Source organism: Rhamphochromis longiceps, linkage group LG3 (genome assembly GCF_057381845.1).
Source record: "Rhamphochromis longiceps isolate RC_006_pf linkage group LG3, R_longiceps_female_GT1.1, whole genome shotgun sequence".
Lineage (NCBI taxonomy): Eukaryota > Metazoa > Chordata > Actinopteri > Cichliformes > Cichlidae > Rhamphochromis > Rhamphochromis longiceps.
The window spans coordinates 19707790-19734378 of NC_140559.1; the positions used below are offsets into that span (position 1 = coordinate 19707790).

The 26589-nt window shown below is 39.9% G+C and overlaps 2 protein-coding genes across 5 annotated transcripts in view; both read right to left on the minus strand.

The window, feature by feature from the left end:
- Nucleotides 1-101: 101 nt before the first annotated feature.
- On the minus strand, nucleotides 102-9472 carry LOC146673318 (coxsackievirus and adenovirus receptor-like). Of its 4 annotated transcripts, none has more exons than XM_085401978.1 (4): nucleotides 9108-9472; nucleotides 2021-2359; nucleotides 1138-1907; nucleotides 102-999 (listed from the first exon to the last, which is right to left on the minus strand). In XM_085401978.1, exons 1-3 carry the CDS (start codon nucleotides 9163-9165, stop codon nucleotides 1738-1740), a joined length of 567 nt encoding a protein of 188 aa, XP_085258104.1. In that variant the 5' UTR covers nucleotides 9166-9472; the 3' UTR covers nucleotides 102-999; nucleotides 1138-1737. The 4 variants fall into 4 exon arrangements, with proteins under 4 accessions (XP_085258104.1, XP_085258103.1, XP_085258105.1 ...); XM_085401977.1 differs by lacking the exon at nucleotides 9108-9472 and adding an exon at nucleotides 5658-6054; XM_085401979.1 differs by lacking the exons at nucleotides 102-999; nucleotides 1138-1907; nucleotides 2021-2359 and adding exons at nucleotides 7449-8198; nucleotides 8306-8365; nucleotides 8485-8670.
- A 12869-nt stretch (nucleotides 9473-22341) lies between these two features.
- LOC146673319 (uncharacterized) overlaps nucleotides 22342-26589 on the minus strand; it is a 58952-nt gene continuing 54704 nt past the window's right edge. The window contains exons 9-11 of the mRNA XM_085401853.1: nucleotides 25662-25760; nucleotides 22987-23073; nucleotides 22342-22852 (exon numbers count right to left, since the gene is read on the minus strand). Of these exons, the coding sequence (XP_085257979.1) occupies nucleotides 22821-22852; nucleotides 22987-23073; nucleotides 25662-25760 (218 nt within the window). The 3' untranslated portion in view covers nucleotides 22342-22820. The remainder of the gene's footprint in view (nucleotides 22853-22986; nucleotides 23074-25661; nucleotides 25761-26589) is intronic.

A 26589-nucleotide genomic window follows, 5' to 3' on the forward strand; every position in this document is an offset into this window, starting at 1 on the left:
CAGTCCTTGCACCTGATCCATGAATCATTCAGGTATAAAAATTCAAATTGATGAACCTGTTTTGTTTCTAAACAATTTTTCAAATAAGCAAAGAACCAACATTAAACTGTAACTTCAGAGACTTTATTACAAGCAACCTGTCCCAACAACACATTTGCTTCCATTTCTTTAGTTAGATTTAGGGAACCTGCCAAAGATAAGACAGTTTGACAGACAGAATAATAGAATTGCACCGACAATCTGATTCTTTAGGGGATATCTTAAAACTTGGAGTATCTCAGTACAGTGTGCAGTGGGTCCTTAAAAATCTGATTAAACTGGACAAGTGAAAGAGGAACGAAGAAGTTTCAGGCCTACAAAAACAACAATCTGCAGCAGATGAACAGTCTGTGAAAGTCATGTCCTGAAGAAACAGGACCTGAGAGATGCATCTGAGCCTTCAGTTGATTCATCTACTGTTCACTGAAGTCTCATCAGTGAACAGTTTCATGTTGTGGAGCTTCATTTCAGTCGCTGTTGATGATCTAGTTAAAACTGATGAGTCCCCCATGCAGTACCTCCTGTAAACACACTGTTGAAGCATATTTGGATGGAGCAGCACACAGTTGACTATCAGCCATGAACAGCTGTTACACATGAGTAAGAAGCTACTTTGTATTTAAAGAGATGGGAAAGCATTGGATCAGCTCCTCATCGCCCCCTGCTGGTTACTTTATGAGTTGAACTGTTTCATATAACGTGATGTAAAGAAGTGGGACTCTCCAGTGAAGCACGACGAGAGTCGTTATCCACACATGGGGAAAACATGGAACAGTGGTGAAGCTTCGTGGTTAGGAAAGTGTAGTGAAATAAGCCGTCGATGTTTGAGTGACTGAACTCAGTTCTTCAAAGATCAGCGTGACAGCTGCCAACAAACTGGCACAACCAGTTACTCAGTTCAGGAGGTGTTCACTGTTTCCCAGCACTACATTTATATACAGCATGTTGGTGCACAACAATCTGGTACAGGAAGCAGAATATTCTCAGTCTGCAGGTGTAACAGCTGCACTCTGCAGAAAAACTGAGACAATCACTGCTCTGTGCTCCTATTGGTCAACTGCACACGACTGAGGGAAACATTAGAAAAGAAACAAGTACAATAATAATAATAATAAAAGAACAAAAACATGTCGGTGCTTGTTTTGAGACGTGAGGATTTGCCATTTTTCCTCCTATGCATATGTGGCTATGTGTTCTTCTGGTGACAGTTTTTGACTTAAACAAAATTTGATCAATTTAAAGAGAAACTCAGGCAGCAACTGTGAACTTTCAGTATCACAGGCATTAATAACACCTCCCAACACTTTGAGTGGCCACGTCGTAGCTTCTATGTACAAGTTTACAGCAGACGTATAAATTAAGCAGTAGCTTAAGTAATAGGTTATATTAATAGTAATAGTAGTAGGTTAAATCTTGATCAAATGACATAGTAAGTATGAGGTCTTTTTTTTAATAAGGCAGTGCCTCTCAGCTCTCCTCCTCAGAATTTTTGTCTACTGGCTTTAATATGTTTAATAAATGCATTGATTTTTTTACCTTCGTAATATGTATTTTTTAAAGGGTTTTTAAACCATTGTTGTTATTGAAAAATATTTAATGTGTTTAATGTGTTTCTGTAGGCGTTTTCAACAAACATCAGTTTTTAAACTGTGTTTTCATTTTAGGGTTTTTTAAACCTTGTGATGGTCGTCAGGAGACTTATAGCGCCTGACTCTGAATCTCAGCATCATTATTGCAGTAAATGCAAAGAAAGATCCCAAAACAACACAAAAGGAAACCTGAAACAATCCCACCAATAAATGACAGACCGATTTTAAGTCCGACAGGGATATCCTTTATCCCTCCATCCTCCGTGTCTCCCTGGTGACCTGCAGGAGAGAAACAGGAGCATTTATGACGAGTGAAGAACAGAAGAGAAGCTAATCCAACGTCAGGAAGCAGCTTCACTTCTGCTCACACACACTGAACTCTGCTCACTCACCTGGAGGCAGAACACTCATGTTGACGGTTCCCATGATCTCCAATGATGCTGATTCTCCCACAATGACACGACACTCGTATGTTCCAGCATCATTAATCGTCACATCCATCAGAATCAAAGACACGTCTCCATCCTTCATCTGTCTGTCCTGCAGATCCACCCGGTTCTTAAAAGATGGATGCTGGCTTGTTTGATCAAACAGCTCATCTCGGTACAAAAGCACATATTTATCTCCCAGGTCAGCTCTGCTCCACTTCACAGCTCTGATGGGTTTGCCTTGTGGAGCTCGACATGTCAGAGTGACGTTCTGTCCAGACTCAGCTGTGATGATTTTCTGCTCTGAAAGAGGAAACAACACAGAGCAGAGGTTAAAGGTCAAAGTACAACTGTTGACTTCTACAGCAGCCAATCAGAGAGAGGATCAGAGACCAGTGAGCTCTGCTGACACAGAGGACAGAAAAAAAAACCTTCTTGGACTTATTTTGGGACAAAGTCACCAAACCTCTGATGCAGTTTATCAGGTTTGACTCCCGTTTGTATGTAATCAGTTTTTATGTCCTTGTGTCTTATGAAAGTACTGAACGAGTTGTGGATCTCCCTGCTGAATAACACAGCAAGCATATAGATAGTGACGGTGTGGAGAAGGGAAAAATACAGAGCAAGACTACGGTGAGATATTATATATCCTGCAGATACTCCAACGACAGCGAGAGCAGTGGTTCAGGTCAGACACACAGAGAGCAACGAGGAGACGGATTTAAAAGTGAGCGTGTCGGGAAAGAAGAAAGAAGGAAAAACTGGAAAAACAAGCTGTGCTGAATTTCAAAGACATTAGAAAGCTGAGTGCAGAATTTATAAAATGAGGTTCTGCTAAAATGATTATTTTCAGCCTTTTCCACTGTGGAGGACAAACACACAGGCCTGTGTTCTCACAGGTTACACTAAATGTTTTAAAAAAAAAAAACACTTTTATGAAAATACTGAATAAAACGTTTAACTAAAAATAAAATTTATAGTTCAGTGTTGAATATTAAATAAAATATAGTATATAAAAGTGCATTTGAATGGTGAGATGCACCACAGAGTCACGGCTCAGTGTCTGACAGTCTAACTGTGTCTCACAGGCCTGAATGTGAGCTTGAAGCCATCATTGTTGTTGTAATGTGGATGTTTCCATCAGATCACAAACAGTATTTACTTCAGCAGGATTTTTAGATTTGAAATTTTATCATTTGTCCCAAAAATGTTTAAATGGAAGCCAAAAATATCCAAAAGTTTATTTTACTTTCAGTTTGTTGATCCTGTTTGGACACAAGCATCTGTACTTGGTGAGTTTGTCTATCTGAGTGAGGTGACCTTTAAGTCTCTCCAGCCAGGATCAGAACTGTCTGAATTCTCTAAATAGTAAAAAAGGAGCTTCGAGGTTTATTATGTCCTTTAGCAGAGAAGACAACGTTTTAATTGTGTGTTATTATTTTAATTGAGGTGTTTCTGTTATTTATTTATATTTTATTCTGACGTATTTGATCCTGTGTTCAGCACTTCTGTCAGAGGTTAAAGTCCTTCATAAATAAAGTTCATGATGATTGAACATCACATTCCTCCTGTTTGTTGCTGTGCTGCAGTTTTTACGATGGTGTCATTTCATAGCTGTAAAATCACGACCTTTACTTTAACGTCCCGTCAGGATGTGGGAGCTGAATCTTCAGCCTGCTCCTTAAAATCGCAACCTTATAATGAAGGGAAACTTTCACGGTTTCTGCTCCAGCGGGATCAGGTGGGACACGGTGGGCGGAGTCTACAGACAAGCATGTCAGCTGTTGAGTTTGTAAACTGGTTTGATTCGTTTACATACAGAGAAAAGGCGTCGCTACAAACCACGTGGGAACGCTCAGCCCGCTCATTGGTCAGACTCACAGAAGGCGAGTGTGCTGTGTGAGAAAACAGAGTCGTTTCAGGGCTGGGGTCCGTTCTTCGTACCTCGCTTACTACATCCAAGATCAAATCATCGCGCCAACTTTGAGCTCGCTATTCCGGTTCACTTATATTGCTTTTAGTCTCTTGAAAAGAGACCCTGAAATAATCTGTTTGTTTATAACAGCAACCAAGAAAAGGGCAGAGCAAAAAAAAGACAGGTGGTGGTCCTGCACCCCCTCGTCAACAAGTTGGTTAAGTAAATAATATCCTCACGGGAATATCGATATCTCTCTATGAGCACACTGTCGCGCTGAGCTAAAGGATCCTGTCTGTCCCGCAATATACGCTGAATTCTGAGGACTCTCCTTATCAATCTTGCACCTTCCGCAATGGGTGGCTCGCGTATACGGACAGGACATGGCTGCGACAGACTTCCCAAATCCACCTTCGCTTTTATAGCCGTGGTCTCTCATCTTGATTACACGAAGTAATTTACAATTACTACTCTGAAATATGAATTACATCTGTAATAATCACATACATGAAAGAGAATGATTAATAGTACATTTCCCTTTTTTTAGGAAATGACCTGTATGTGTCTGTGTGACATCATTTATTTATGGTGAAACAGTGGTGGAATATCGCTGTTGCTTTCGTATAAATGAAGCGGACATACCTGCGTGGCCGCGATCTAATCCTGTTTACATAAAGTAAACCTGCTCCCGAGCAGGTTTACGCTTACGGCTCTGTTGCTATGACAGCAAGTCCCGGATGAGCTTCGGAGAACCGAACGATCCAAGATCACGCGAAATCGTCAACAATCAAATCCAGCTAACTTACTTAGCGAGGTACGAAGAACGGGCCCCTGGTTGCTGACAGACCTTTGCACATCTGTACTTCCTCCCTGTATTGAGAATATAAAGCACACGTGGCCACGGGACGTTTTTAATCCAAACCTGTAACGCGCCCCTGGCAGCTGGTTGGGATCACGTTCACACCATAAACAAACCTCACCGAGACCGGCTCCTTCAGAGGGTCTCGGTGGGGTTGTCCACACACGAGTGTGATTACTGTGTTCACACCTGCACAAACCAACCGAAGCAAACAGGAAAACAAGCCTGAACACCCCAAGCCACACCCACATGATTTACAAATCTGTCAGTTTCTCTGATCTGCTCCTGATAAAGTCCCTGCACATCCCAAAAGTTGATTCGGTTCACGTGGATGTAGCGTTTTCAGTGGGAGAAACGTTTCGTCACTCATCCAAGTGACTTCTTCAGTCTCAGCTCACTGTAGGTTTCCAATCTTATAAACAGTACATCTGCTAATGACTGAAACCAGCCCAGTGAAGGAACAGTGGGCTCCGTTCCTTCATCATTACTGTGCAAGTTCTCCTGCACACCTTTCCTTTGCCTTGTGACGTCATTTATGGTGGTCTGGATAGAGTGACAGGAAAGGAGGGCAGAGGGGCTTCTTGTCTACCAGACCGAACCCCTGCCTCGTAGCTCAGGTGTCCCGAAGCAGCTTACACAAGCTGCGTACACTCTTTTTAAAATAATATATCCTTCTAAAAACAAAACAGTATATTTCGGTCTAACCGTTTTTGTCCACTACCAGGACATAATGCACAGGCGGGGTCTCGGGGGGATTTGACAGTTTGACAGTAAAGGAGAGCGATGTTCATGAAGAAAAAGGAAGCAGTACCTGAAGGAGCGCTCACCTGAGGAAGCCAAATCCACGACACAGACGAACAGCAGAGCCACGCAGAGACACGCTGATGTTAACAGAGTCATTCTAGTTTAACTCGGTATACGTCTAAAATATACCGGAAAAACACGACCCGTGGATCCTTTATGGTGCAGGTATAAACAGAACTAATTAACATGCACCCACTAATCAGTGTGCTTTTGAGGCGTTTACGCCGCATCACAGTGACGTCACTGCCGAGGCGCGAGACACTGTTTTCAGTGTGAATTAGATTCTTGAGCAGTACTTTTAAAACGGCAGCTTAGAAACCCACTGAATGAAGCACAAACTGAGTGTCTTTACAACAGGAGTGTTCATGTGTTCATTCGGCAATTTAGAAAAAATATAAAATATCGTCGTCCTACATTCAACTCTGAGTCTTTAAATCTGCTGGAAACACAACACAAAGAAAACCTGCTCAGCCTGCTGAGACCACGCCCTCGTTTTAGGTTTGACAGCATTTCTACTCGATGATGACTTCAGCGTGAACTGAGGCTGCAGTGTGGGGAAGGCCTCAGGGGGTGGCTGCTCCCGGCCGGGCAGATCCTCGTGTACATATGAGAAGTGAATGAATTAAGGGAGGGACACGAAGACAAGAAGAACAGCGTGTAGTGGCGGGGGCCGTATATAGAGAGGGAACCAGAAGTGAGCCGAATAAAACATAAATTATATAAAAATGTATCTGAATGCACCATTTTAAATCACATGATCTTAATAGTGTAATGCAAGACTTTTATTAAAGCCCTACAAAAATTACAAAACTATGATTTTCCAAACACTTATGAACGGTTCGAGGCTCCTGTCTCCACAGGTCACAGATTGGTCAGACGTTCAGGTTCAGTTACAATCAGACAGATAGAATTTAAATAGTTGGTGTCACATAAATATGATTAAAGTAAATTAAAGAGAAAACGCTGGAGTGAGTTCACTGAATATATTTATTAATCGTATTTTAAAACAGATCACATTTAATTAGACAGCTTTAGATTCATGGCCTGTTTATGGACGACTCCGACGTTTAACTTCCTCTTTTTAAGATAAGCAACTTTTTTTCCTTTTCCCCAGGAAAAAGAAAAAAAGCTTCTTGAGTTATGACACATGTAATTAATTAATTATTGACACATTTAATTAATTATTTAATGGTGTATTTAATTAATTCATTATGGCAGTCCTGGCGTTCCATACTCTTATACCTATTTTTAACACATTCCTAGTACCCGACCCATAAATTATTAAGGCATAAAAAGGAATTTACTCATAGGAACCTCGTGTAAACACACTGTCAATGCTGTAAAAGCATATTTTGACAGCAAAACACTTATTTGACTATCAGTCATGGACAGTTGTTACACATTAGTGAGAAGTTACTTTGTATTTGAAGAGATGGGAAAGCATTGCATGGATGAGCTTGACCTTTTAACCAGGAGGTCAGCTCCTCATCGCCCTCTGCTGGTGACTTTATGAGATGAGCTGTTTCATATTAAGTATCAGCCTCCTCACTGATTTCTTACTTACTTCCATATTTGTCACACTTTATTTTCTCATAACATCAAAAATTAATTTTAGATATTATATTTTGGCATTTTGTCTTTAACAGTTAAAATAGACATGAAGCTGACAGACTTGCTGAATCAAGAGTCACTGAAGTAGAACGTGTCCCACAAAGTGAAGCAGGACAAAAATGTCTAAATGCAACACATGAAGCCACGATCTACAGAAGAGCTGAGAAACAAAGTCACTGACATCTATCAGACTGGGAAGTGAAGTATGATGAGAGTCGTTATCCACACATGGAGAACACGTGGCACAGTGGTCTTCATGGTGTTCATGGCCAGGAAAGTGTAGTGAAACAGGCCTCCGAAGATCAGCATTGATCAGTGCAGGTTATCAAAAAGACTGATTGTTGCTCGCACAACCAGTTATTCAGTTTAGGAGACACGTGCTGTTTCACAGCACTGTAGACCACACAGAAAGTGAACCCTGAATAACAGATCTCTTTATTTCAAATCACATCTTTGTTTAAAATAAAACAATCAGATTATGGCTCAGACAGCAGCAGCTTCTCTCCTACAGTCCAACTTTATATAAAATCATTTTAACCAAGTTTATATACATCTGTCAAAATCTTTTATTTGAGTTTATTCAGTATTTAAACATATTTTGTATCATTTAACATCCCACATTTATAAAACTCACACAAAACTCTTTGGTTTCATCCTGTTGAAAACCTGCGTTGTGACTGAAGTTCTGCAGGATTAAAGTTCATCTCTTCATCAACACAGTTGGTCTGACTCAGTTTAACCTCCTGAGCTCTAGTTTAGGATTATTATTTGATCCTGATTATTGGATTTTTATTTGGTGAGTTTTATCTGGAGACCCCGAATCAATTTTCTGGAGATTAAACTCCAACGACAAACAGGAACAGCAATGACAACAAGAAAAGGGAAAAGAAGAAGAAGCACACCAGAACCTGATAGATGATTCATCTGTCCTTTAGATCCATCCTTTGTGTGACCTGCAGGAGAAAAAGTAGATCAGGTAGAGTCTAACAACCAGGAAGCAGCTTCACCTTCACTGAATATAAAATAAAATCTGAAACAATCCCACCAATAAATGACAGACTGATTTTAAGTCGACCAGCGATATCCTCCTTCCCTTCATCCTTTGTGTGTTCTGGCTGAACTGCAGGAGGGAAACAGGAGCGATGTCAGCATTCATGTAGGTAATGAGTGAAGAACAGAACAGAATCCAAAGACAGGGAGCATCTTCACCTCTGATCACACACACTGAACTCTGCTCACCTGGAGGATCAACTCTCAGATAGATGATGCTGATGAGCTTCATGCTGTCTCCCTCTCTCTTGACACGACACTTGTATGTTCCAGCATCATTAATCGTCACATCCTTCAGAATCAAAGACACGTCTCCATCCTTCATCTGTCTGTCCTGAAGATCCACCCGGTCCTTAAAAGATGGATGCTGCTCATCTGGAACAAACTGCCCACCCCGGTAAACAAGGACAGTTTCCGGCTCCAGGCCTTCTCTGCTCCACTCTACAACTATGATGTTTTTGTTTAGAGCTCCACATGTCAGAGTGACCTTCTTCTGTCCAGACTCAGCTGTGACGGTTTTCTGTTCTGAGAGTGAAACAACACGGTTTACCAGACTGCACCCCTGCCTCGTAGCTCAGGATTCCTCTTAATCTATCCTTATGAGAAACAACACTATCAGTTATACCATCATTATCCAGTAAAAGGACAGGATGCACAGGCTGGTCTCAAGGAAATTCAGCAGTTTTACAGCAAATGAGAGCAATGTTTCAGGGCCTTGTTCATGAAGTCTAAAGACAAAGTGCAGAAACTGAAAATACTCCATCCAGATGAACAGAATCAACTTTTTTGGAAACAGAAAGTAAAGAACTCACCTGAAGACGCCAAATCAGCAAACAGCAGAGCCACACATAATGATGTTAATGGAGTCATCGTAGGTTAATTCAGTACGTCCAAAATATACTGGGAAAAAACAGGACCTGTGGATCCTTTATGGTGCAGGTGTAAACAGAGGAAAACCGATGGAGGCACGCCCACTCATCGATGTAGTTTCGGTCTTTTTAAGTCCACATTCCAGTCATGTCACTGCTGAGTTGGCACATTCCAGAGAAAATTAGAAAAATTAGATTTGTTCTGGTTTAGTCACAGGTCTGTGCTGTGAGGCAGGATTTTGGCTTATTGAGATAACTTCAGGGTAAACCTTGGGTTGTAATGTACTATAAATGTGCTTCACTTCTTACCTGTACATTGCCATGGTAACCTATGCTGTGATTAGAGATCAGTAGACATGCACTCACTTGAATTAAGCAAAAGCTGAGTCGCTTTATAACAGCAATGTTCATGTGTTCATTTGCTGATATAAAATATGTAGAAAATCACCGTCCTTCATTTTACTCTGAAGAGTTTTTGAATCAGCTGGAAACATGCAAACAAAAACCTGCTCAGCCTGCTGAGACCACATCATCATTTTAGGTTCGACAGCATTTCAAGTAGATGAATTGAGGCTGCAGTTTGGGGAAGGCCTCAGCGATGACAGGTGGCTGCTACTAGTCCCGGCAGAGCCTCATGTATCAATGAAAAGTGAATGAAAGAGGGAGGGACAGGAAAACAAGAACGAACAGCATGTAGTGGTGAGGGGTCATAGAGAGGGAACCAGAAGTGAGCTGAATACATTCGACATACAAAGACAGGCTGGGATCCATGTACAGATTGAATTTACAGTTCAGTGTTGAATAATTCATGAAATAAACGATATAAAACGTGTATTTGGATGAGATGCACCACAGAGTCATGGCTCAGTGTCTGAGAGCTTGACTGAGTCCCAAAGGTCTGAATGTGAGCTTAAAGTTGTTGTTTTCATGAGATCAGAAACAACATTTATTTTAAAGCTTTCATCAGCATTTTAATATTTGAAATTTATCCTAAAGAGATTTTGATGGGAAATGAAAATATTTAAAAGTTAATATATATTGTTGAGAACAGTGACAGTAGTCTGGCTGTTTCTGTTTCGGTCTGTTTTCCTGTTTGGGTGCAACTAAAAACATATTTTGTGTTTTGGCCTCGTTTAACACTCCTGTTCTACAAAGATGGACTATTTAGCACAGAGGAGCTGAATCTGTGATGGGTCCTGATAAATGGGGATTCCAGCTGTTTTGTAGGTGAAGATGAACTTTTCAAGGTAGCATTATAAGCTCCTTACTTTTTTAAAAATGGTTAAAGATAACTATGAGGACACGTAGGAGTCTGACAACATGTCCATCGAGAAAAGAGGAAGAATAAAGGAGCAGATGTTTGCAGCTGGACTATTTTTAAGCACAAGCTTAAAAACTTAATGCAATACTTTAGTAAAAATGTACAAAGTCTACAAATTATTATTAGTATTTTATTTTAATGAAATAAAATAATTTAATATTATTTAATATTTTAATCGCCGTCATCACTGCGCTCATGTAACTCAAAACTACAAACCTGTTGATGATGATGGTCCGAGGCTCGTGGCTCCACAGACCACTGATTAGTCAGACGTTCAGGTTCAAGCTCAGCTGAACGTAACATTAAGGTGTCAGTGAGTAGAAATACTAGAAAAGCAGAGTAAAAGTAGTCAGTTACAATCTGACAGATGGAAATGTTGGTGCCACATAAATGTGATTAAGAAGTAAAAGAAACACTGGAGTGTGTTCACTGAATGTATTTAAAACAGATCATATTTCATTAAACAGCTTTAGATTCACGGCCTGTTTATGGAGGATTCAGACATTTCACTTCCTCTTTTTAACATCAGCAGCCCTCTGATGAAACTGGAACTCTTTTCTTTCCTTTTCCTCCCAAAACAGAAAATTTAGCTGCTTTAGTTTCTGCTTAAACCACAAACAGCTCAGAGAGTAACGGTCACTATGTGCAGCACAAAACTGTAAAGACAGTTACAGGTGACTGAAATGATGAACATGTTAAATTTCATGTTTCAGCTTCTCAGCTGTGTTGATATGATGAGTGGATGATTTGAGCTTTTTTTCATTTCTGTCACTGACACCAGGTAAAGCCCGCCCTCTTCCTCTGAGCACGCTTTCTTCCTTCAGTCGTACAAACAGTGGTGGATCGCTAAATTCATTAAGATTCATGTGATACATTTTATTCTAATATATAACTATGAACATAAATTTCTCCCTATTTTGCCTCCAGTCGGTGACACATTGTTGGCATTTTTTAAACGCGATCTTGAGCAACAGTTCTCCAGGATGAAGGTTTGTCTTTGGACATTGGCTACTTTTACACTCATTTTTAACACAGTCCTATTAGCTGAGCCTGAATCATTCGGGCATTAAAAGGAACTTATTCAAGGGATCAACCAGTTTGTTTATACACATTTTTCAATTAAGCAGAGAACCAATGTTCAACTGTAACTTTAGAGACTTTGTTACCTGAAGTCTGTCACAACAACACATTTTTTCACATTTCTTTAGTTAAATTTAGGAAACCTGCCAAAGATTTCACAGTTTGACAGACACAAACTCCCAGATTTATTTCCCACTTAAAAAGATAAATGGCTTCTCAGTAGACCCTCTGCTCAGATGAAATAAGTGCCTGGATGACTTTGAACGTTTTACATTTTAATGAGCAGAAAAGAAAAGTGATGGTTTTTGGTGGCACTTCTGAGGCCACTACTATAAATCTTGGTTTGCTGGCACAGTTTGTTAAACCAGTCATCACTAATCTGGGAGTTAAAATGCAGGCAGATCTTCAACTTGAAAGCCAGGTCAGAGCTGTTGCAACATCTAGTTTTTTTCATTTGAGGCAATCAGCCAAAATAAAGCCCATCTTATCAAAACAGCTTTTTGAGACAGTAATCCATGCCTTTGTTACATCTAGGCTGGATTATTGTCACGCACTTTACTGCGGGGTTAGTGATGCGTCCATTAGGCGCCTGCAGGTTGTGCAAAATGCTGCAGCGCGTCTTTAAACTGGAACAAAAAACTCTGAGGCCATTATCCCCATTTTAATTTAACTCCACTGGCTACCTGAACATTTTAGGAGTGTTTTAAAATTCTCTTATTTGTTTTTAAATCTCTTAATGGTGATTGTGCTTTTGCAGTAGCTGCTCCAATGTTGTGGAATCTGCACGTTAGGAAGGCCTCTTTTATTTTATTTTTTTAGTTTAAAGCATATTTATTTGCTGAAGCCTTTGGCACTGTTTAAGGGGACTGACTCAATTTGTTTTTAACATGTTTTATTTTATTTTATCTTACTTTTATTTTATTTTTACTTTGCTTAGGCTATTTGCGTATATAGAGCTCTTTGTCAACTCTGGTTTTATGTTAAAGTGCTTCATAAATAAATTTTATGGTATAATGTTATTGCACCAACAATATGATTCTTAAAAGCTCAAAACTCGGGTTAAAGTGGAAACAGGAGAAGTCGAGGAGAGAAGAAGTATCAGGTCTAAAGAAAAACGATGCATGAAAAGGCAGCATTTCAACTGCACTGAAAATTGGAACAGGTCTTAAAATGTGACGAATCCAAATTTTACAGTTTTGGTTTAAATCATCATCAGTATGTTCGGAGGAAGAGGTTACAACAGTGAGCTTGTACTGCTGTAAAACAGGGCGGAGGCTCTGTTGTGGGTTGGAGCTTCATTTCAACCGGTGCTGTTGGTGATCTTGTTAAAACTGATGGAGTCATGAACACAGAAAAATAGCATCAGATTGATCCACCGTGCAGTACCTCCTGTAAACACACTGTTAGTGCTGTGAAAGCGAACAGCACACAGTCAACTATCAGTCACGGACAGATGTTACACAGTAGTGAGAAGTTATTTATTTTCTATTTGAAGAGAAGGGAAAGCATTGGATGGACGGGCTCCCCGTCGCCCTCTGCTGGTTGATTTATGAGATGAGCTGTTTCATATAAAGTGGCATGAAGAGGTATCAGCATCAAACATTATTTTTGAACATTACTTCTTTGGCATTTTGCCTTGATTGGACGGCAACAGTGAACATAGACATGAAGCTGATAGATGTCAGGATGAAAAAACTCTTTTTTTAAATTCGGATTTATGAAGAACTGCAAAAAAAGTGATTTCTATTCAGCATGTTGGTGCACAACAATCTGGCACAAGATGCACATGACTGCGGGAAACATAATAAAAGAAACAAGTACAATAATAATAATAATAATAATAATAATAATGATGATGATGATGATGATGATAAAAGAGCAAAAAACATCTCGGTGCTTGTGTTGGGACATTGTGAGGAATTCTGGTGTCTGTTTTCATCACTGGATGAGACTCTGCTGTTTGCTGAGGATGATGAAGAGTTTGTTTGTTCCTCAGCTCAGTGTGAAGTTTCCTCCACAGACAGTTTAACTCGAGGCTCAGCAGTGAAGTTACAGTCTGACATTTTAAGATAAAAAGCTTAAGAAGTGCCCAAAGCTACAAATCACCTACTGTATGCAGCACATCTGTTATATTGATCTTAGCATTGTCAAATAAAATAAACAAATAAACACAAGAAGAAGCTTTATACTTTGTTTCAATGATAAAAAAAATACAAAAGTTAGATTAAAAATAAAAAAAATTCCTATTTAAAATTTATTTGTCACCATTTTATCCATGTCAGCTTCACATTCAGAGGGATCCTGTAACGCTGTCACATACAAACATAAAAGTGTAGCTGCATGTTGTGTCGACCACGATGACTGCGATTGGTCCGTTAGGTACCAGTATGTCCTCCTGTGCAGATCTGTTCCTCTGGTGTCTGTTTTTGACTTAAAGAGACAAACTCCAGCAGCAGCAACACAACATCACTGCTGCACCACCTCCCAAAAACCACATCGTTGGTTTTATATAAATTTAAAGCACAGGTGAAAATGAAACGGAGTTTGGTTAAAGTTTACTCATAAGCATGAGGTCATGGTTTTATTAATACCTTCAATATATTTAATAAATCCTTTCATATTTTGAGAGTTAGAGGTCCTAAGAGTCGTTTAAACCTTCGTTGTTTTTGAAACATTCCTGTTTTTTATGCCGACCTTCCTTCTGGTTGATCCATCATCACAATGTTACATAGTAACCATCATGAATTAGACCACCTAATCTGTTTCTTCATCTTTTTGAACCAACATCATTTTTAAATAGTGTTTTTAAACCATCAGGAGACTAGTATGACCCCTGAAATATTTTCTTCTTTAATTTTCTGGAGATGAAAATCCAACGACAAACAGGAGCAGCAGTGACAACAAGAAAAAGGAAAAGAAGAAGAAACACACCAGAACCTGATAGATGATTCATCTGTGCTTTAGATCCATCCTTTGTGTGACCTGCAGGAGAAAAAGGAGACGTGTCCGCAATCAGGTAAAGTCCAACAACCAGGAAGCAGCTTCACCTCTGATCACACTGAACTCTGCTCACCTGGAGGAGCGACACTCATGTTGACGGTTCCCACGATCTCCCATGATGCTGATTCTCCCACAAGGACACCACACTTGTATGATCCACCATCAGCAGTCGTCACATTCTTCAGAATCAAAGACACGTCTCCATCCTTCATCTGTCTGTCCTGCAGATCCACCCGGTTCTTAAAAGATGGATGCTGGTTGTCTGGATCAAACAGCTCATCTCGGTACAAAAGCACATATTCATCTCCCAGGTCAGCTCTGCTCCACTTCACAGCTCTGATGGTTTTGTCTGATGGAGCTCCACATGTCAGAGTGACGTTCTGTCCAGACTCAGCTGTGATGGTTGTCTGCTCTGATAGAGGAAACCACACAGAGCAGAGAGGTTAAAGGTCAAAGTACAATTGTTCACTTCTACAGCAGCCAATCAGAGAGAGGATATGAGACCAGTGAGCTCTGCTGACACTTCTTGGACTTTATTTTGGGACAAAGTCACTGTGGCGCGAGGGAGGCCGGCACACCTGAGCGGCATCAGCTCATCACGCCTCAGCGACTTAAAAGCAGAGTGAAGTGGGTCCTGAGGTGGTTGTTGTTCCGAGAACCAAAAATAAAAGTGTTATAAGTGAGCTATGTGGTCGCTCCATCGTTCATCTGTTATAGTCACCAAAACTCTGAAGCAGTTTATCAGGTTTGACTCATCTAAGAGGTTTTATGTCCTTGTGTCCTTTGAAATTAGAGTTATGGATCTCTGGTTTACAGCAGCCATACAGATACTGTAGAGTGTGGATAGGGAAGAACTACAGAGCAAGACTAAGACAGCATTTATTAATTATTGATGTCCTGTTGGTATGTGGGAGCTGAATCTCCTGCAGATATTCCAAAGACAGTGAGAGCAGTGGTTCAGGTCAGACACACAGAGAGACGAGGAGCAGAGAGGAGGGGGATGAGAAAGAAAATTTAAAGTTCACTGTTGAACGTCACATAAAATAAAGCATATAAAAGTGGTGGGCGGAGTCTACAGTCAGTAACTGAACTGATGAGTTTGTATCCTTGTCCCCTCCCTCACCCCACGGTTTGTTTTGTTTGCATAGAGAGAAAAATCCAAGTGAACGCCAAGAAAACTCAGGCACCCTAACTCTGCCTGGAAGAACCGGTTATTGCAATATATAGCATTACAGACACTCTGTCAACTCTTTCCTCATTGGCTGTTCTCAGTCTCTTAATCTTGCTGAGCCCTACTTTGGCTAATTGTTTTTCTAAATCTTCCTCTACTGTGATTACCTCCCACATTACTTTAAACTCCCCCAATATTTTTCTCTCTCACAGTCTTCTGTCAGTATTTAACACTTTATTTTCCTGCTCTTCTGTCTTAACAGCTATATACAAACGTCCATCTCTAAATACTAATGTTACACCTCCGAAATTCTTTTCATGTCTCTCAACAAACAAAACCATCGGGCCATGCTGAGTTCCTACCATACATCCCTCCTCTCTTCCTCTTCTCCCTCTCCTCGGCCCTCTCCCACTATGAACAGGTGTTGTGCCAAACGCTGATTACTTATATTCAAACTGCTATAAATGCCTTGTTGGTTTCGAATATGTGAAACAGATCAAATATTTCCCTCCTGAATGACATCAAGTCAACTTGAGCCAAAAACAACATTCCTGTTACACGGTAGCAGCCGCAATCAGTTTATGGCAGTGACTTTCACATATCCTTTCTTTATCCAGTTAAAAAAAATCTAATTGACATTAAAAATGTCTTTTCAAGAGTAATCTGGCCTCGAGGATGTGCAACAAAATATAACAATAGTTCTGTAAGTGGACAAAACGACTGGATTGGTTATAATGGAAGTACAAGAAGACAGAGCTATAAAGATAAAAGTTTTTTATTTTAATTTATATATAACCCTGCAAACGCTGTTCACTGAAGTCTGTAAACATATGTAAAGATATTACACATAAAAAAACACACGGATAGATTATAGATCCATTTTTGGCACAACACCCAGCTCCTGTCTCACCTCAAAAAAAAAACAACCTCCCTTCCAGGACCTGTAATGTGCCACTCCAGCCAAACCGCGTACACGAGCTGCGTATTTTTATTCATTTATTTTGTATGTTAACCGTTTTTGTTCCCTACAAGGACATCATGCACAGACTGAGTCTCAGGGGGATTTCACAGTTTTCCAGTAAACGAGAGCAGAGTTTCAGGTGCTTGTTCATGAAGTCAAAATAAAAAGCATATCGATGCTCATTCATCGATCTACTTTCAGTGACGTCACTGCCAAGTTGGCACATTTCAGAGAAAATGAGAAAAATTGGATTTGTTCTAGTTCTTGTCACAGGTCTGTGCTGTGAGGCAGCATTTTGACTTATTCAGATAACTTGCAGCTTAACTCTGAACTTTATTTACTATGAAGGTGGTTTACTTCTTACCTGTGTACATTACCATGGTAACCTATGCTGCGCAGGTACTTCCCACTTACAATCAAATCACCAGAAAATAGTTTTGCCAGGTGAGATCAGTGTGAACAGAGAACAGGAGGATCTAAAGGTTTTCAGTTGGATCTAAGGTCTTTGTGTTTCTGATAATAATAACAAGAATAAAAATTATTAGAATAATAAATAATCAGCAATGAATGATCAGCAAAGTGGAAAACAGGGATCTTTGGAGGAGTCGGACATCCCAGCGTTGCCGAAAACTGTATAGTGCAATTGTCTAAATCTGGGGTACATTTAGGGTCCTTTTTGGACCCCTGATATACTCACATTTATTCCTTTCTCCTTCCTTTTTGTAACTCTTCCCATGTGTGTGTTTTTTTCTCTCCGTCTGTTTGTTTTTGCTGCACTGTTGTTTTCAAAAACTTAAAAATAAAAATTAACAATAAATAAATAAATAAAAGTGTCTTTGAATAGTGAGATGCACTCACTCAGTCTGAGAGCCTGACTACGTATTTATATGTTCAGAGCTTAACGTCCTTCATAAATAAAGTTGACTTGCTGCTGCTGTCATGGTTGTTTCTGCACACAGATTCTCTCTGAATGAAGATCAGAATATATGAAGGTGACTGAACATCATGGTTCTCCTGTTTGTTGCTGTGCTGCAGTTTCTAAGATGATGTCATTTCCTAGCTGTACGTTTCTTTCTCTTTAAAATCACGACCTTTATACTGTTTCTGCTGCTCTATCTGAGCTGCATGAACAAACCGAAGGTCCCATTTTCTCTGAAGCTTCATCAGGATAAGGTGGGACATGGTGGGTGGAGTCTAATGGCGTTTTCACACCTGCAGTCAGCAAGTCAGCTGGTTAGAGATTGTAAACTGATTTGTTTTGTTTTTTTCACACATCGGTTGTTGTGGTCACACCTGAGTGTGAATGCTGTGTTCACACTCACATTATTAATCTGTCAGATTCTCTGAGCTACTCTTTCTAAAGTCTCCTCCACACATTTCCTTTACCTCGTGACATCACTCATGGCGGTCCGGGTAAAAAGAAGGGAGAGGGGCTTTTTGTTTACCAGACTGCACCCCTGCCTCGTAGCACAAGAGTCCTGAGACTCTTACATGACCTGCAGAAAAGCTGATGTTTTTTTTAAATCTATCCTTCTGAGAATAAAACAGTATCTTTCAGTTTAACCCTTTTTGTTCACTTCAAGGACATAATGATAGACTGTCTTGGGGGCATTTGACAGTTTTACAGTAAACGAGAGCAACGTTCATGAAGTTCAAACAGAAAGTAGTACCTGAAGGAGAGCTCACCTGAAGAGGCCAAATCCACCACACAAACAGCAGAGTTAAGCAGAGACCAGCTGATGTTAACAGAGTCATTGTAGTTAAACTCGGTACGTCCAAAATATACCAGGAAGTAACATGTGGATCCTTTACAGTGCAGGTATAAACAGAGGAAAACTGATGGAGTCACGCCAACTTATTGTTTCGAGGTGTTTAACGCCACATTCCAGTGATGTCACTGCCGAGCTGCTTAACTTTGCGTTTCTCTGCTGAGCATCAGTAATGAATCGATTCTTAGAGACAACTTAGAAATGAAAGCTAAAACTATCAGGAGCAGCTTCTGTTCAGTGATCCGGTTTAAAATGGTCTTTAAGCGTTTTCATTGACTATTTTATTCACAGCATGTTTTCAGTGTCGTTTCGATTCTCTGAGCCGAACTTTAAAAAACACATAATGAAACACAAACTCTTTGTAACAGGAATGTTTGTTTGTTTATTTAGTGATGTAGAAAATGAATACAATGCCATCATCCTTCATTCTGCTCTGCTCGATACACAGAACACACAAAGAAGACCTGCTCAGCCTGCTGACACCACATATAGTACTTCTGCTTTTTATATGATTTGTGCTAAAACATGAATGCTGCTGAACAAAAAGACCAGACAAAATAATAAAACAGTTTTAAAACATTTTATTTTAGAAATGCCGTTTTATTTACTAATGGATGAACATAATGAACAAAAGAAGGCTGCAGATTTAAATAAATGAGCTACACACAGAAATGAAATCATCTCTCCTGCTTCCTGTTCCTGCTGCAGAGATGATCCAGGATATCTGCTCATTTATTCAGACTCTGTGACTGAAGTAAAATCCATTCATGATAATCCTGAAGTCTGAAATACTAATAAAACGAATGCAGGCCGAAACACGGTGAACATTAAAACTACTTTGATTGTTTTAAAACAGCCCAAAATCTTCATTTAGAGAAATGACTGTCTTCATTTGAAAGTATGATTCTGTGTCTCTTTGTTTCCCGTCTGTGGGCTCTGGCTTGTAAAGGCTGTTAATTTTCCTGCTGCACCCACAGCCACGGCCGAGCTGATCCTTTAAAACACAGAGTTCACGATCACAGTCTCTGTTTCACTCCATTCCTTTAGTTGGTGGAACCGTTTAAAAACTACAAATCCCTTCCACGCCAGAACAAATACGTCATTCACACACTGGTGATGGCAGCTACATTGTAGCCACAGCCACGCTGGGCGCACTGACAGAGGCGAGGCTGTTCATTCTAGTATGACAGAAGAGTTTCACACCACAGGAAGTGGACTCATTCGCAGAAATCACTCGCGTTTGGATCGCGTGCTTAATAATACTTTAATGATAATGTGACGTTTCTACAACCTTAACCACCCGAGGGGGCGGGGCGTACTCCGCCGAGCGCGTGTCGAGGAGTGTCCAGGAAGGCTGTAGAGAAGCTCGATTTAAGGGTTAGTGACGTCACTGGTCATGTCGCTCGCTGGTTCAGAAAGTGGTTCAAGTGTTGGTGAGTTATGAACAGAGAGCAAAGAGTCGCATCTGATTCATGACTGTTTGACACTTCTACATCGTCAATGCGACTTTTTGCCCCTGAAATAACGAAATAAAATAATAAAGCCGGATGTTACAAAATATGATACAAATTAAAGCTCGTTTTTAAATTCATATTTATTAATTTATTTGTTTATTTCAATTTGTCAGAAGTTTCATTTCTTTTGAGGAGGGAGGGATTAGACTTTTTGGCAAGTATTTCATGGTTCAGGCGTTAAAGAGTTAAGTGTAAAGTTAGTGTGTAATCGATGCAGTGACACTGTGCTGGAGCTTCGCTGGTGATAATCTTTCTGAGGTTAGACAGTGACAGGAAAGTTACTGTTTCTTGCCACCCATTTTAACTTCATGAGTTCTGTTTTTTCGTTTTTTACTGCGTCTTGTCTTGATGCATGCTCAATCATCCAGTGATTTCACAACACAAGCTTTGCAGGAGTTTATTGCTCGGAGAATATTTTTGTAAGTAAATAATGCTGCAGTCAGTCTGTAAGAGTGAATAAGAGTGTCACAGCCAGCATGGTGTAAGTTATTTAAGGACCCAAAATGCAAGCACGGCTTCTGATGAGAGTGAGCTTTATTGAGGAGGATGACATACAACAAAAGGCGAGGGTGCGAGACTGACAAAACCTAAATTGGGAAAACTAAGAATAAAGCTAACCCGAAACCAGATGCAGAGCAACCACACAGGATGACGGAGGGCAATAATGCAGACAAACCAGCAACAAAGGCAGACACAAGGCTTAAATACACAGAGGGAGAGCACAGCTGGGAGTAACCAGACACGACGGGACATCACAACAAAACAGGAAGCTCAAAACACAGAAGACAGACTCAGAGATGCGGCTTTACACAGAGACCTGACTACACTAGACTATACACAGGCAGGGACGACACAGAACAGAGGGACCACAGAATAAACACTGTCGTAATTCACAATCAAATCAAAAGTAAAAGTGCAAAAACCAAAAACACTGGGTCAGTGACCATGACAAAGAGAGAAGAGAGGTGGTGAGCAAGTGTGCATCCAAACCTGCACAAACAGAAAAACCTGTAAGGATCCAAGTTTACTGCTGTGTTGTTTTAGTGGACCGAGCCTGAAATCTGTTAAACACAAGAATGTTGTAAAGAACTGGTCAACTCCACAACTGCAGCACATATAACACTGAAACGAATGCACTCACAAAATATTAAAACATATTTTGTTTAAATCACATTTCAATCACGTGTCTTGTTCCAACTCCTGTCAGATATGAGTTAAAATAAATTGTGTTGTTTTGCTCTTCTTGTAATTCTTGTAATTATGCACTACATATTGTTTCACTAAATGCACAGCCCTGTCATTGAAGCCTTTGTAATTTAGGCTGAAAAGTAACCCCACAGTGAGGGACATGACAAAGAGGAAGTGAGCTGTGCGCTAACACCATCTGTGACTGTTGAGAAATCATCTGTGAAATATTTTCTTGCATTTTCCAGTTTTTACCAAAAGAAGAAGAATTAATAATAACTGTATAATTTTTTTTTTCTCTACACAAGTTCAGAGGTTCCTTAAATTTTAAAGTCCATAAACATTAAGGGAAAAGCTCACCAATCATAAAATGCTTTGTGAGCAGTGGTTGGTGACTGTGGGAAAGAAGAACTAGCTTTTAACAGGAAGCAGCAGAACTTCATGATTAGCAATAATTAAATTTAGAAAATGTGAAATTTCTTCTTTTTTCTAATTTAAATTCATTCACTCATCAACATCCCTGTTAAAAATTAAAATATTGACATCCTTTATTTCTACTTTTAAACCTTTCAATTTTACTTTTTTTTTTGCTGCTGCTGTTTGTGGGGAGAAATGTCTCCTGTAACAAACAGTGAGCTCGCATCTTAACGACTGTAACTCTCAGTCAAACGTCTGTTTGACGTTCAGTCAAAGTCACTGGTTAAAAGTCGGTCTTCTTATTCAGGTGTTTGTAGTGCTCGTCTCTTTCATTTCCTGTTGTTTCAGGCTTCTGACTGTTAGCCGCCTTAAACAAACCAAACCTGCTCAGTCTTTGCTTTGTTCTGCAGTTTGAACACAAACTTTTTGTCTTATCTTCTGCTTTGAAAACAGTTAAAGCAGTAGTCCTGTCTCGCTCGTGGCTTTAAACTGATGTCATTAATGAAGCAGATCAACCAGTAGAGGGAAAAAGATTTTGATAGTGACTTGTGGTCATTTTAAGCTTCTGTGAGAGGTTAAACAGGAAGGGCCCTGTGCTGGTTCAGGAAGTTAGTCTGAGTTACTTTATCAGATATAAAAACGTCTCTCTGCTGAGAAGCTGCAACCAGAAATTTTTAGCATATTTTTTTTATTAAATTTTCAAACATAATTAAACATGAATACTTGCCATGTAAAAAGCTTGGTTCTCAGTGAAATAAAAAAAATAAATTAAATTAATTCTTCGGCCTCAAACGTGCAAAACACGTGGTGAAGTGTTTCTGTGCAGTTTTCAGCCACTGTGCAGTTTTTAGCGTGTGGTTGTTCAGCTTCTCTGCATGTAAGGAGGTGTGCATCGATTAGCCACAACCAAACAAGTCACATTTTCCATTTCACATATTTCTGAAGCCCACGACCACGTGAGAAAAACACTAAAACACACTAGAAGAGAAGTTTATTAATGCTGAAAATAATTTCCCACTGCAAGAACCAACAAACATGAATAAAGATATTAATAATAGAGTTATGAATCATATTAACATATTTATATTCTCATTTGTAATAAAAAAAAACATTTAAAGCAAGTTAAAATAGGAAGTTATTTTTGAATTATCTCAGTGAAAATCTATAGATGTCTTCTGGTCTGAGGTGCTGGGAGGACCAGAGGCCAGCAGCTGGACGTGAGTGGTTGGACTGGTGGACTACTTCAGTAAAGAGTAGATGGTGTCTGGCTCTGGTTTAAAGTGTGAACACAAACAAACAGTTCAAACAAACTTACAGTTTCCTTTCTGACAGAGATTAGACTTACTGAGCTTCAGTGAACACGTGGTTTGCTCGGCTCTGTACAAAGTTAAAGTGCAGCTGTACCTTTGGGCCTCTTTGATCTGGTGGTTTTCGGTCCATGGCAGACGTCGCCTGCTCTCACTTCTGAGTAGATTGTAGCTGGATTGCACTCTGCAGAGTAAAACACTGAAGTTAAAACTACAGCCATGTCATTTTTTCTATGGCAAACAGTTTTTATTTTGATTATGAAGAGATTAAGTGATCGATTTTATAAAGAGCAGCAGATTCTCACTGTGTTTTTTTCTAACAGCTTCTTAGCAGCTCTGCTGTGAAACACAGTAACCACAAAGAACTTTGGGGGGATGTTTGTAAAAAAACGAAGACAGACGACCACAAAGCTGCTGTCTTCTATCAGACAGCCTGATACATTTTACCACAGAGCAACATGCAAACTCGTTCTCACAACATGAACACTGTTACTGCCCAAAGCAGAAGACAAGTGGTTAGAGTCATCAGAATCAGGCTACCATTATCTGGAATCAGCAAGAGGAAGTAACGTCTGTGGTTTCCACACAGAATTTAAAATAAAAATAGAAATTGGGAACTGACTGATTGGTCTGTTCAGTCAGTCTCTTTTTAGATGTCCTCCTGAAACACAAGCACAAGTCTGCCATTTATTAAGTGTTGCTCACTGGGACAAAACTCTAAACAGAAGCTCCCTGGGATATTCTCAAGGGGACAAAGAGCTGGTCCGGTGTTTAGCAACCAGGGAAAAAAAAAAAAAAACACACTGTTCGTCTTGAATCCAAGGTTTAACTAAAAGACTCCTCTTCAGTACTCAGGTGTAGACCTCCCAAGATAGGCTGAGGAATGTGTGATTGGAGCCTATGGACTGCTCTCTTAAAAAGGAGAACCACCATTCTAGGCTGGCAATCCAGAGGCACTAATCCAGACCTCCGGGCTATGTTGCAGAGGTGTGTCAGCCAAGACAGCACCACAACATCTACAGCAGGCAACGGGCCACAAGCAGCCTAGTAGCAACCTCAAGTGAACCTACCCACGGTCCTGCCATAAACAGAGAAAAACACTTTTTGCAAACCTTTATTAATTCCAACAGAAATTAGTGTAGACATTCAATGCAGCACTCCTGCCACTCCCTCTCTGAACCGGGCTGCAAGGAAAACTGGTCCAGCAGTTATCTGTTGACTCCTTAACAATCCCATATGTGTCAAGAACTGAGACGCATTTTTTCTAAACACCACATCTCTGTGGGTTTTAAACCCCAAAACACGCTGCGCCAAAAACTGGTCCACTCCAAGGATCGGGTCCCCGACACAAACAGAGTAACATAGTGTACGCTGTTAAGTGCAGGAGGATTGCTAGGATTTATACATCGGGGAAACCAAACAACCTCTGGTGAAGTGAATGGCACAACACAGAAGAGCTACCTCATCAGGCCAGGACTCTGCAGTCTATTTACACCTACAGGCCAGTGGACACTCTTTCAATGATGAGGATGTAACATCCTGGACAGGGAGGAACGCTGGTTTGAGCGCGGAGTCAAAGAGGCCATTTACGTGAAAAGAGAAAGACCATCTCTGAATCGAGGAGGGGGCCTAAGGGTACATCTTTCGCCATCTTACAATGCTGTGATGGCAGCCATTACCCAACTCTCTGTGAATGGGACTCATGGCCATTGATCAGTGGTTAATTGATTAATTAAGATTAAGGAACTGACCTCCCAGCCCATTGTTCCTTCAGTGGGCTGGTTTCAGTCATTATGCAAATGTACTGTTTATAAGATTGAAACCTGCAGTCAGCTGAGACTGAAGAAGTCACTTGGATGAGTGACGAAACGTTTCTCCCACAAAACGCTACTAGACAACTTCTGGGAGTAAGTCCTTTGTTTGTTTGTTTTTTATTTTTTTCATTGTACTAGTGTCTGATTTTAAAAAATAAAATTATCACCTTCTGCGTGATTCACCTTGGAATTTAGATTGGAAAGAGGACTGAGATTCACCTGCTTAACTCACCACCCTCCACCACTCTGTGGAGAAATACCAAGTAAACACTGAGCACAACTGCATTATTCACACTTTGCTCTGAATCAGTCTCACCAACCTGTTTGGTCCCAGTCTCAGGAGGTTGTTGTTTAAGTTTTGTAAATAAACTTGTTAAACAGAATTTGCTGGGTTGTACATTTTGAGTCCAAATACAGCCACCCATGAGTTTGACTGGACCATTTTCTCAACCTCAATTACTGAGGGACTGTACCATTAAATGCTGGTTTTACGGTCTCTCAGACAGAAAATGTCAGCTGGTTGGGAACGCAGTGACTTTTCCCCAGAAGAGCTTCAGAGCAGAGCTATGAGCTTCTCTGTTTAAGCTGTTGCCTCTGTGATCTGCACCTACATAAGTAGTAAGAAATGATGGATGGATGATCTTATGAGAACAAATCATTTTGCATGAAAATATGATCTTGTTTGAATTAATTATAATTTTGTGCATAATGCAGTTATCCTATTGATTGTATTTTCCAGAATGTGGGTGACATGTGTGTGATTTTGTGTGTTGCGTGAAAATGTGTGTGCATCCAATAAGCTGTATAAACGTTAACCATCCATCCATTGTATTTTCATCAGCCTTATGCTAATTAGAAGATGCTAGCATGACTAACATGGTGAAGCCTAACCCTGCTAAACCACAGCCTCAGTCTGGCTGTAGAAGTGAAGGATGGAGACAAAGAAGAGCTGCTGTACCTCTCGTCTTTGATTTTTCTTTCTTGTCTGTGATGACGATTTGTTCATAATTGATGTCGTCATTTCTCACTCCTGAGTAGATTACAGCTGGATCACCTTCTGCACAGTCACACATACATAAAGCACAAATCCAAAGTAAATGTAATTTCAGATATTGATGTCACATAAATGTGAAGTCAGTTAAAATGCAAGCTGATGCAAGCAAACACTGAAGTTAGTTTAGTTCTTTCTTCTTTGTCTTCACACCTGTGTTAAAACTTTTTCTTGATGATGAGAAACAGGATGTTGGACGACTGCAGCACTGTTAGTGTCTGTTAACCACCAACCACAAACGCACAGTCCAGCACGCGAAGAACAACAATCAACACACAACTGCAAACTTTAAAGACTAAGACTCACATTTGATAAAGACAATCAAGTTATTAGATTTTGGATAAAGAAAATAAATAAAAAAGCATCAATTGCAAAAACTTTAACATACAAAGGTAAACTTAAATGTAAAGTCTTAAATTCTGTACATTTTTCACAGGTGGATAGAAGTATCAGACTTTGTATATACTGTAATCTCTTTAATATCTCTTAGTTTTTCAACAAAGCACAATAAATATTTCAGGATGTTGAGTAATGTCAACAGATAAGTTGAAACTGCTCTTGCCTTTCTGATAAGCTTAGTGTCAAATCATGCATGGTAAAAGAAAGCTACCCTTCTGTGTGCTAATGAGACGCTTTAGATTCTCAGTTGAATTCAACAGAATGACACATGTTGGTTCTTCTATGTTAAATTTAGAAGTCTGAAATTACTCAAGAAGAAAAAAAACCCACAGTTTTTTTTTTAAACACCCTGTAAGAAGGGTGTGGGGTACAACTAATAGTTCTTGTTTCTTGTTTTCTCCTGCAAGGATCCCTGATGCATCACAGCATTTATCCA

Bases quoted from the DNA above. Each gene is read 5' to 3' on its own strand.
- LOC146673318 (XM_085401976.1), bottom strand. From the start codon at position 9,165: ATGACTCCATTAACATCATTATGTGTGGCTCTGCTGTTTGCTGATTTG. The intron at 8,821-9,107 runs GTGAGTTCTTTA...TTTCACTCTCAG, and splicing joins TGCTGATTTGGCGTCTTCAG to AACAGAAAACCGTCACAGCT. The intron at 8,199-8,305 runs GTCTGTCATTTA...TTTCTCCTGCAG, and splicing joins CGCTGGTCGACTTAAAATCA to GTCACACAAAGGATGGATCT.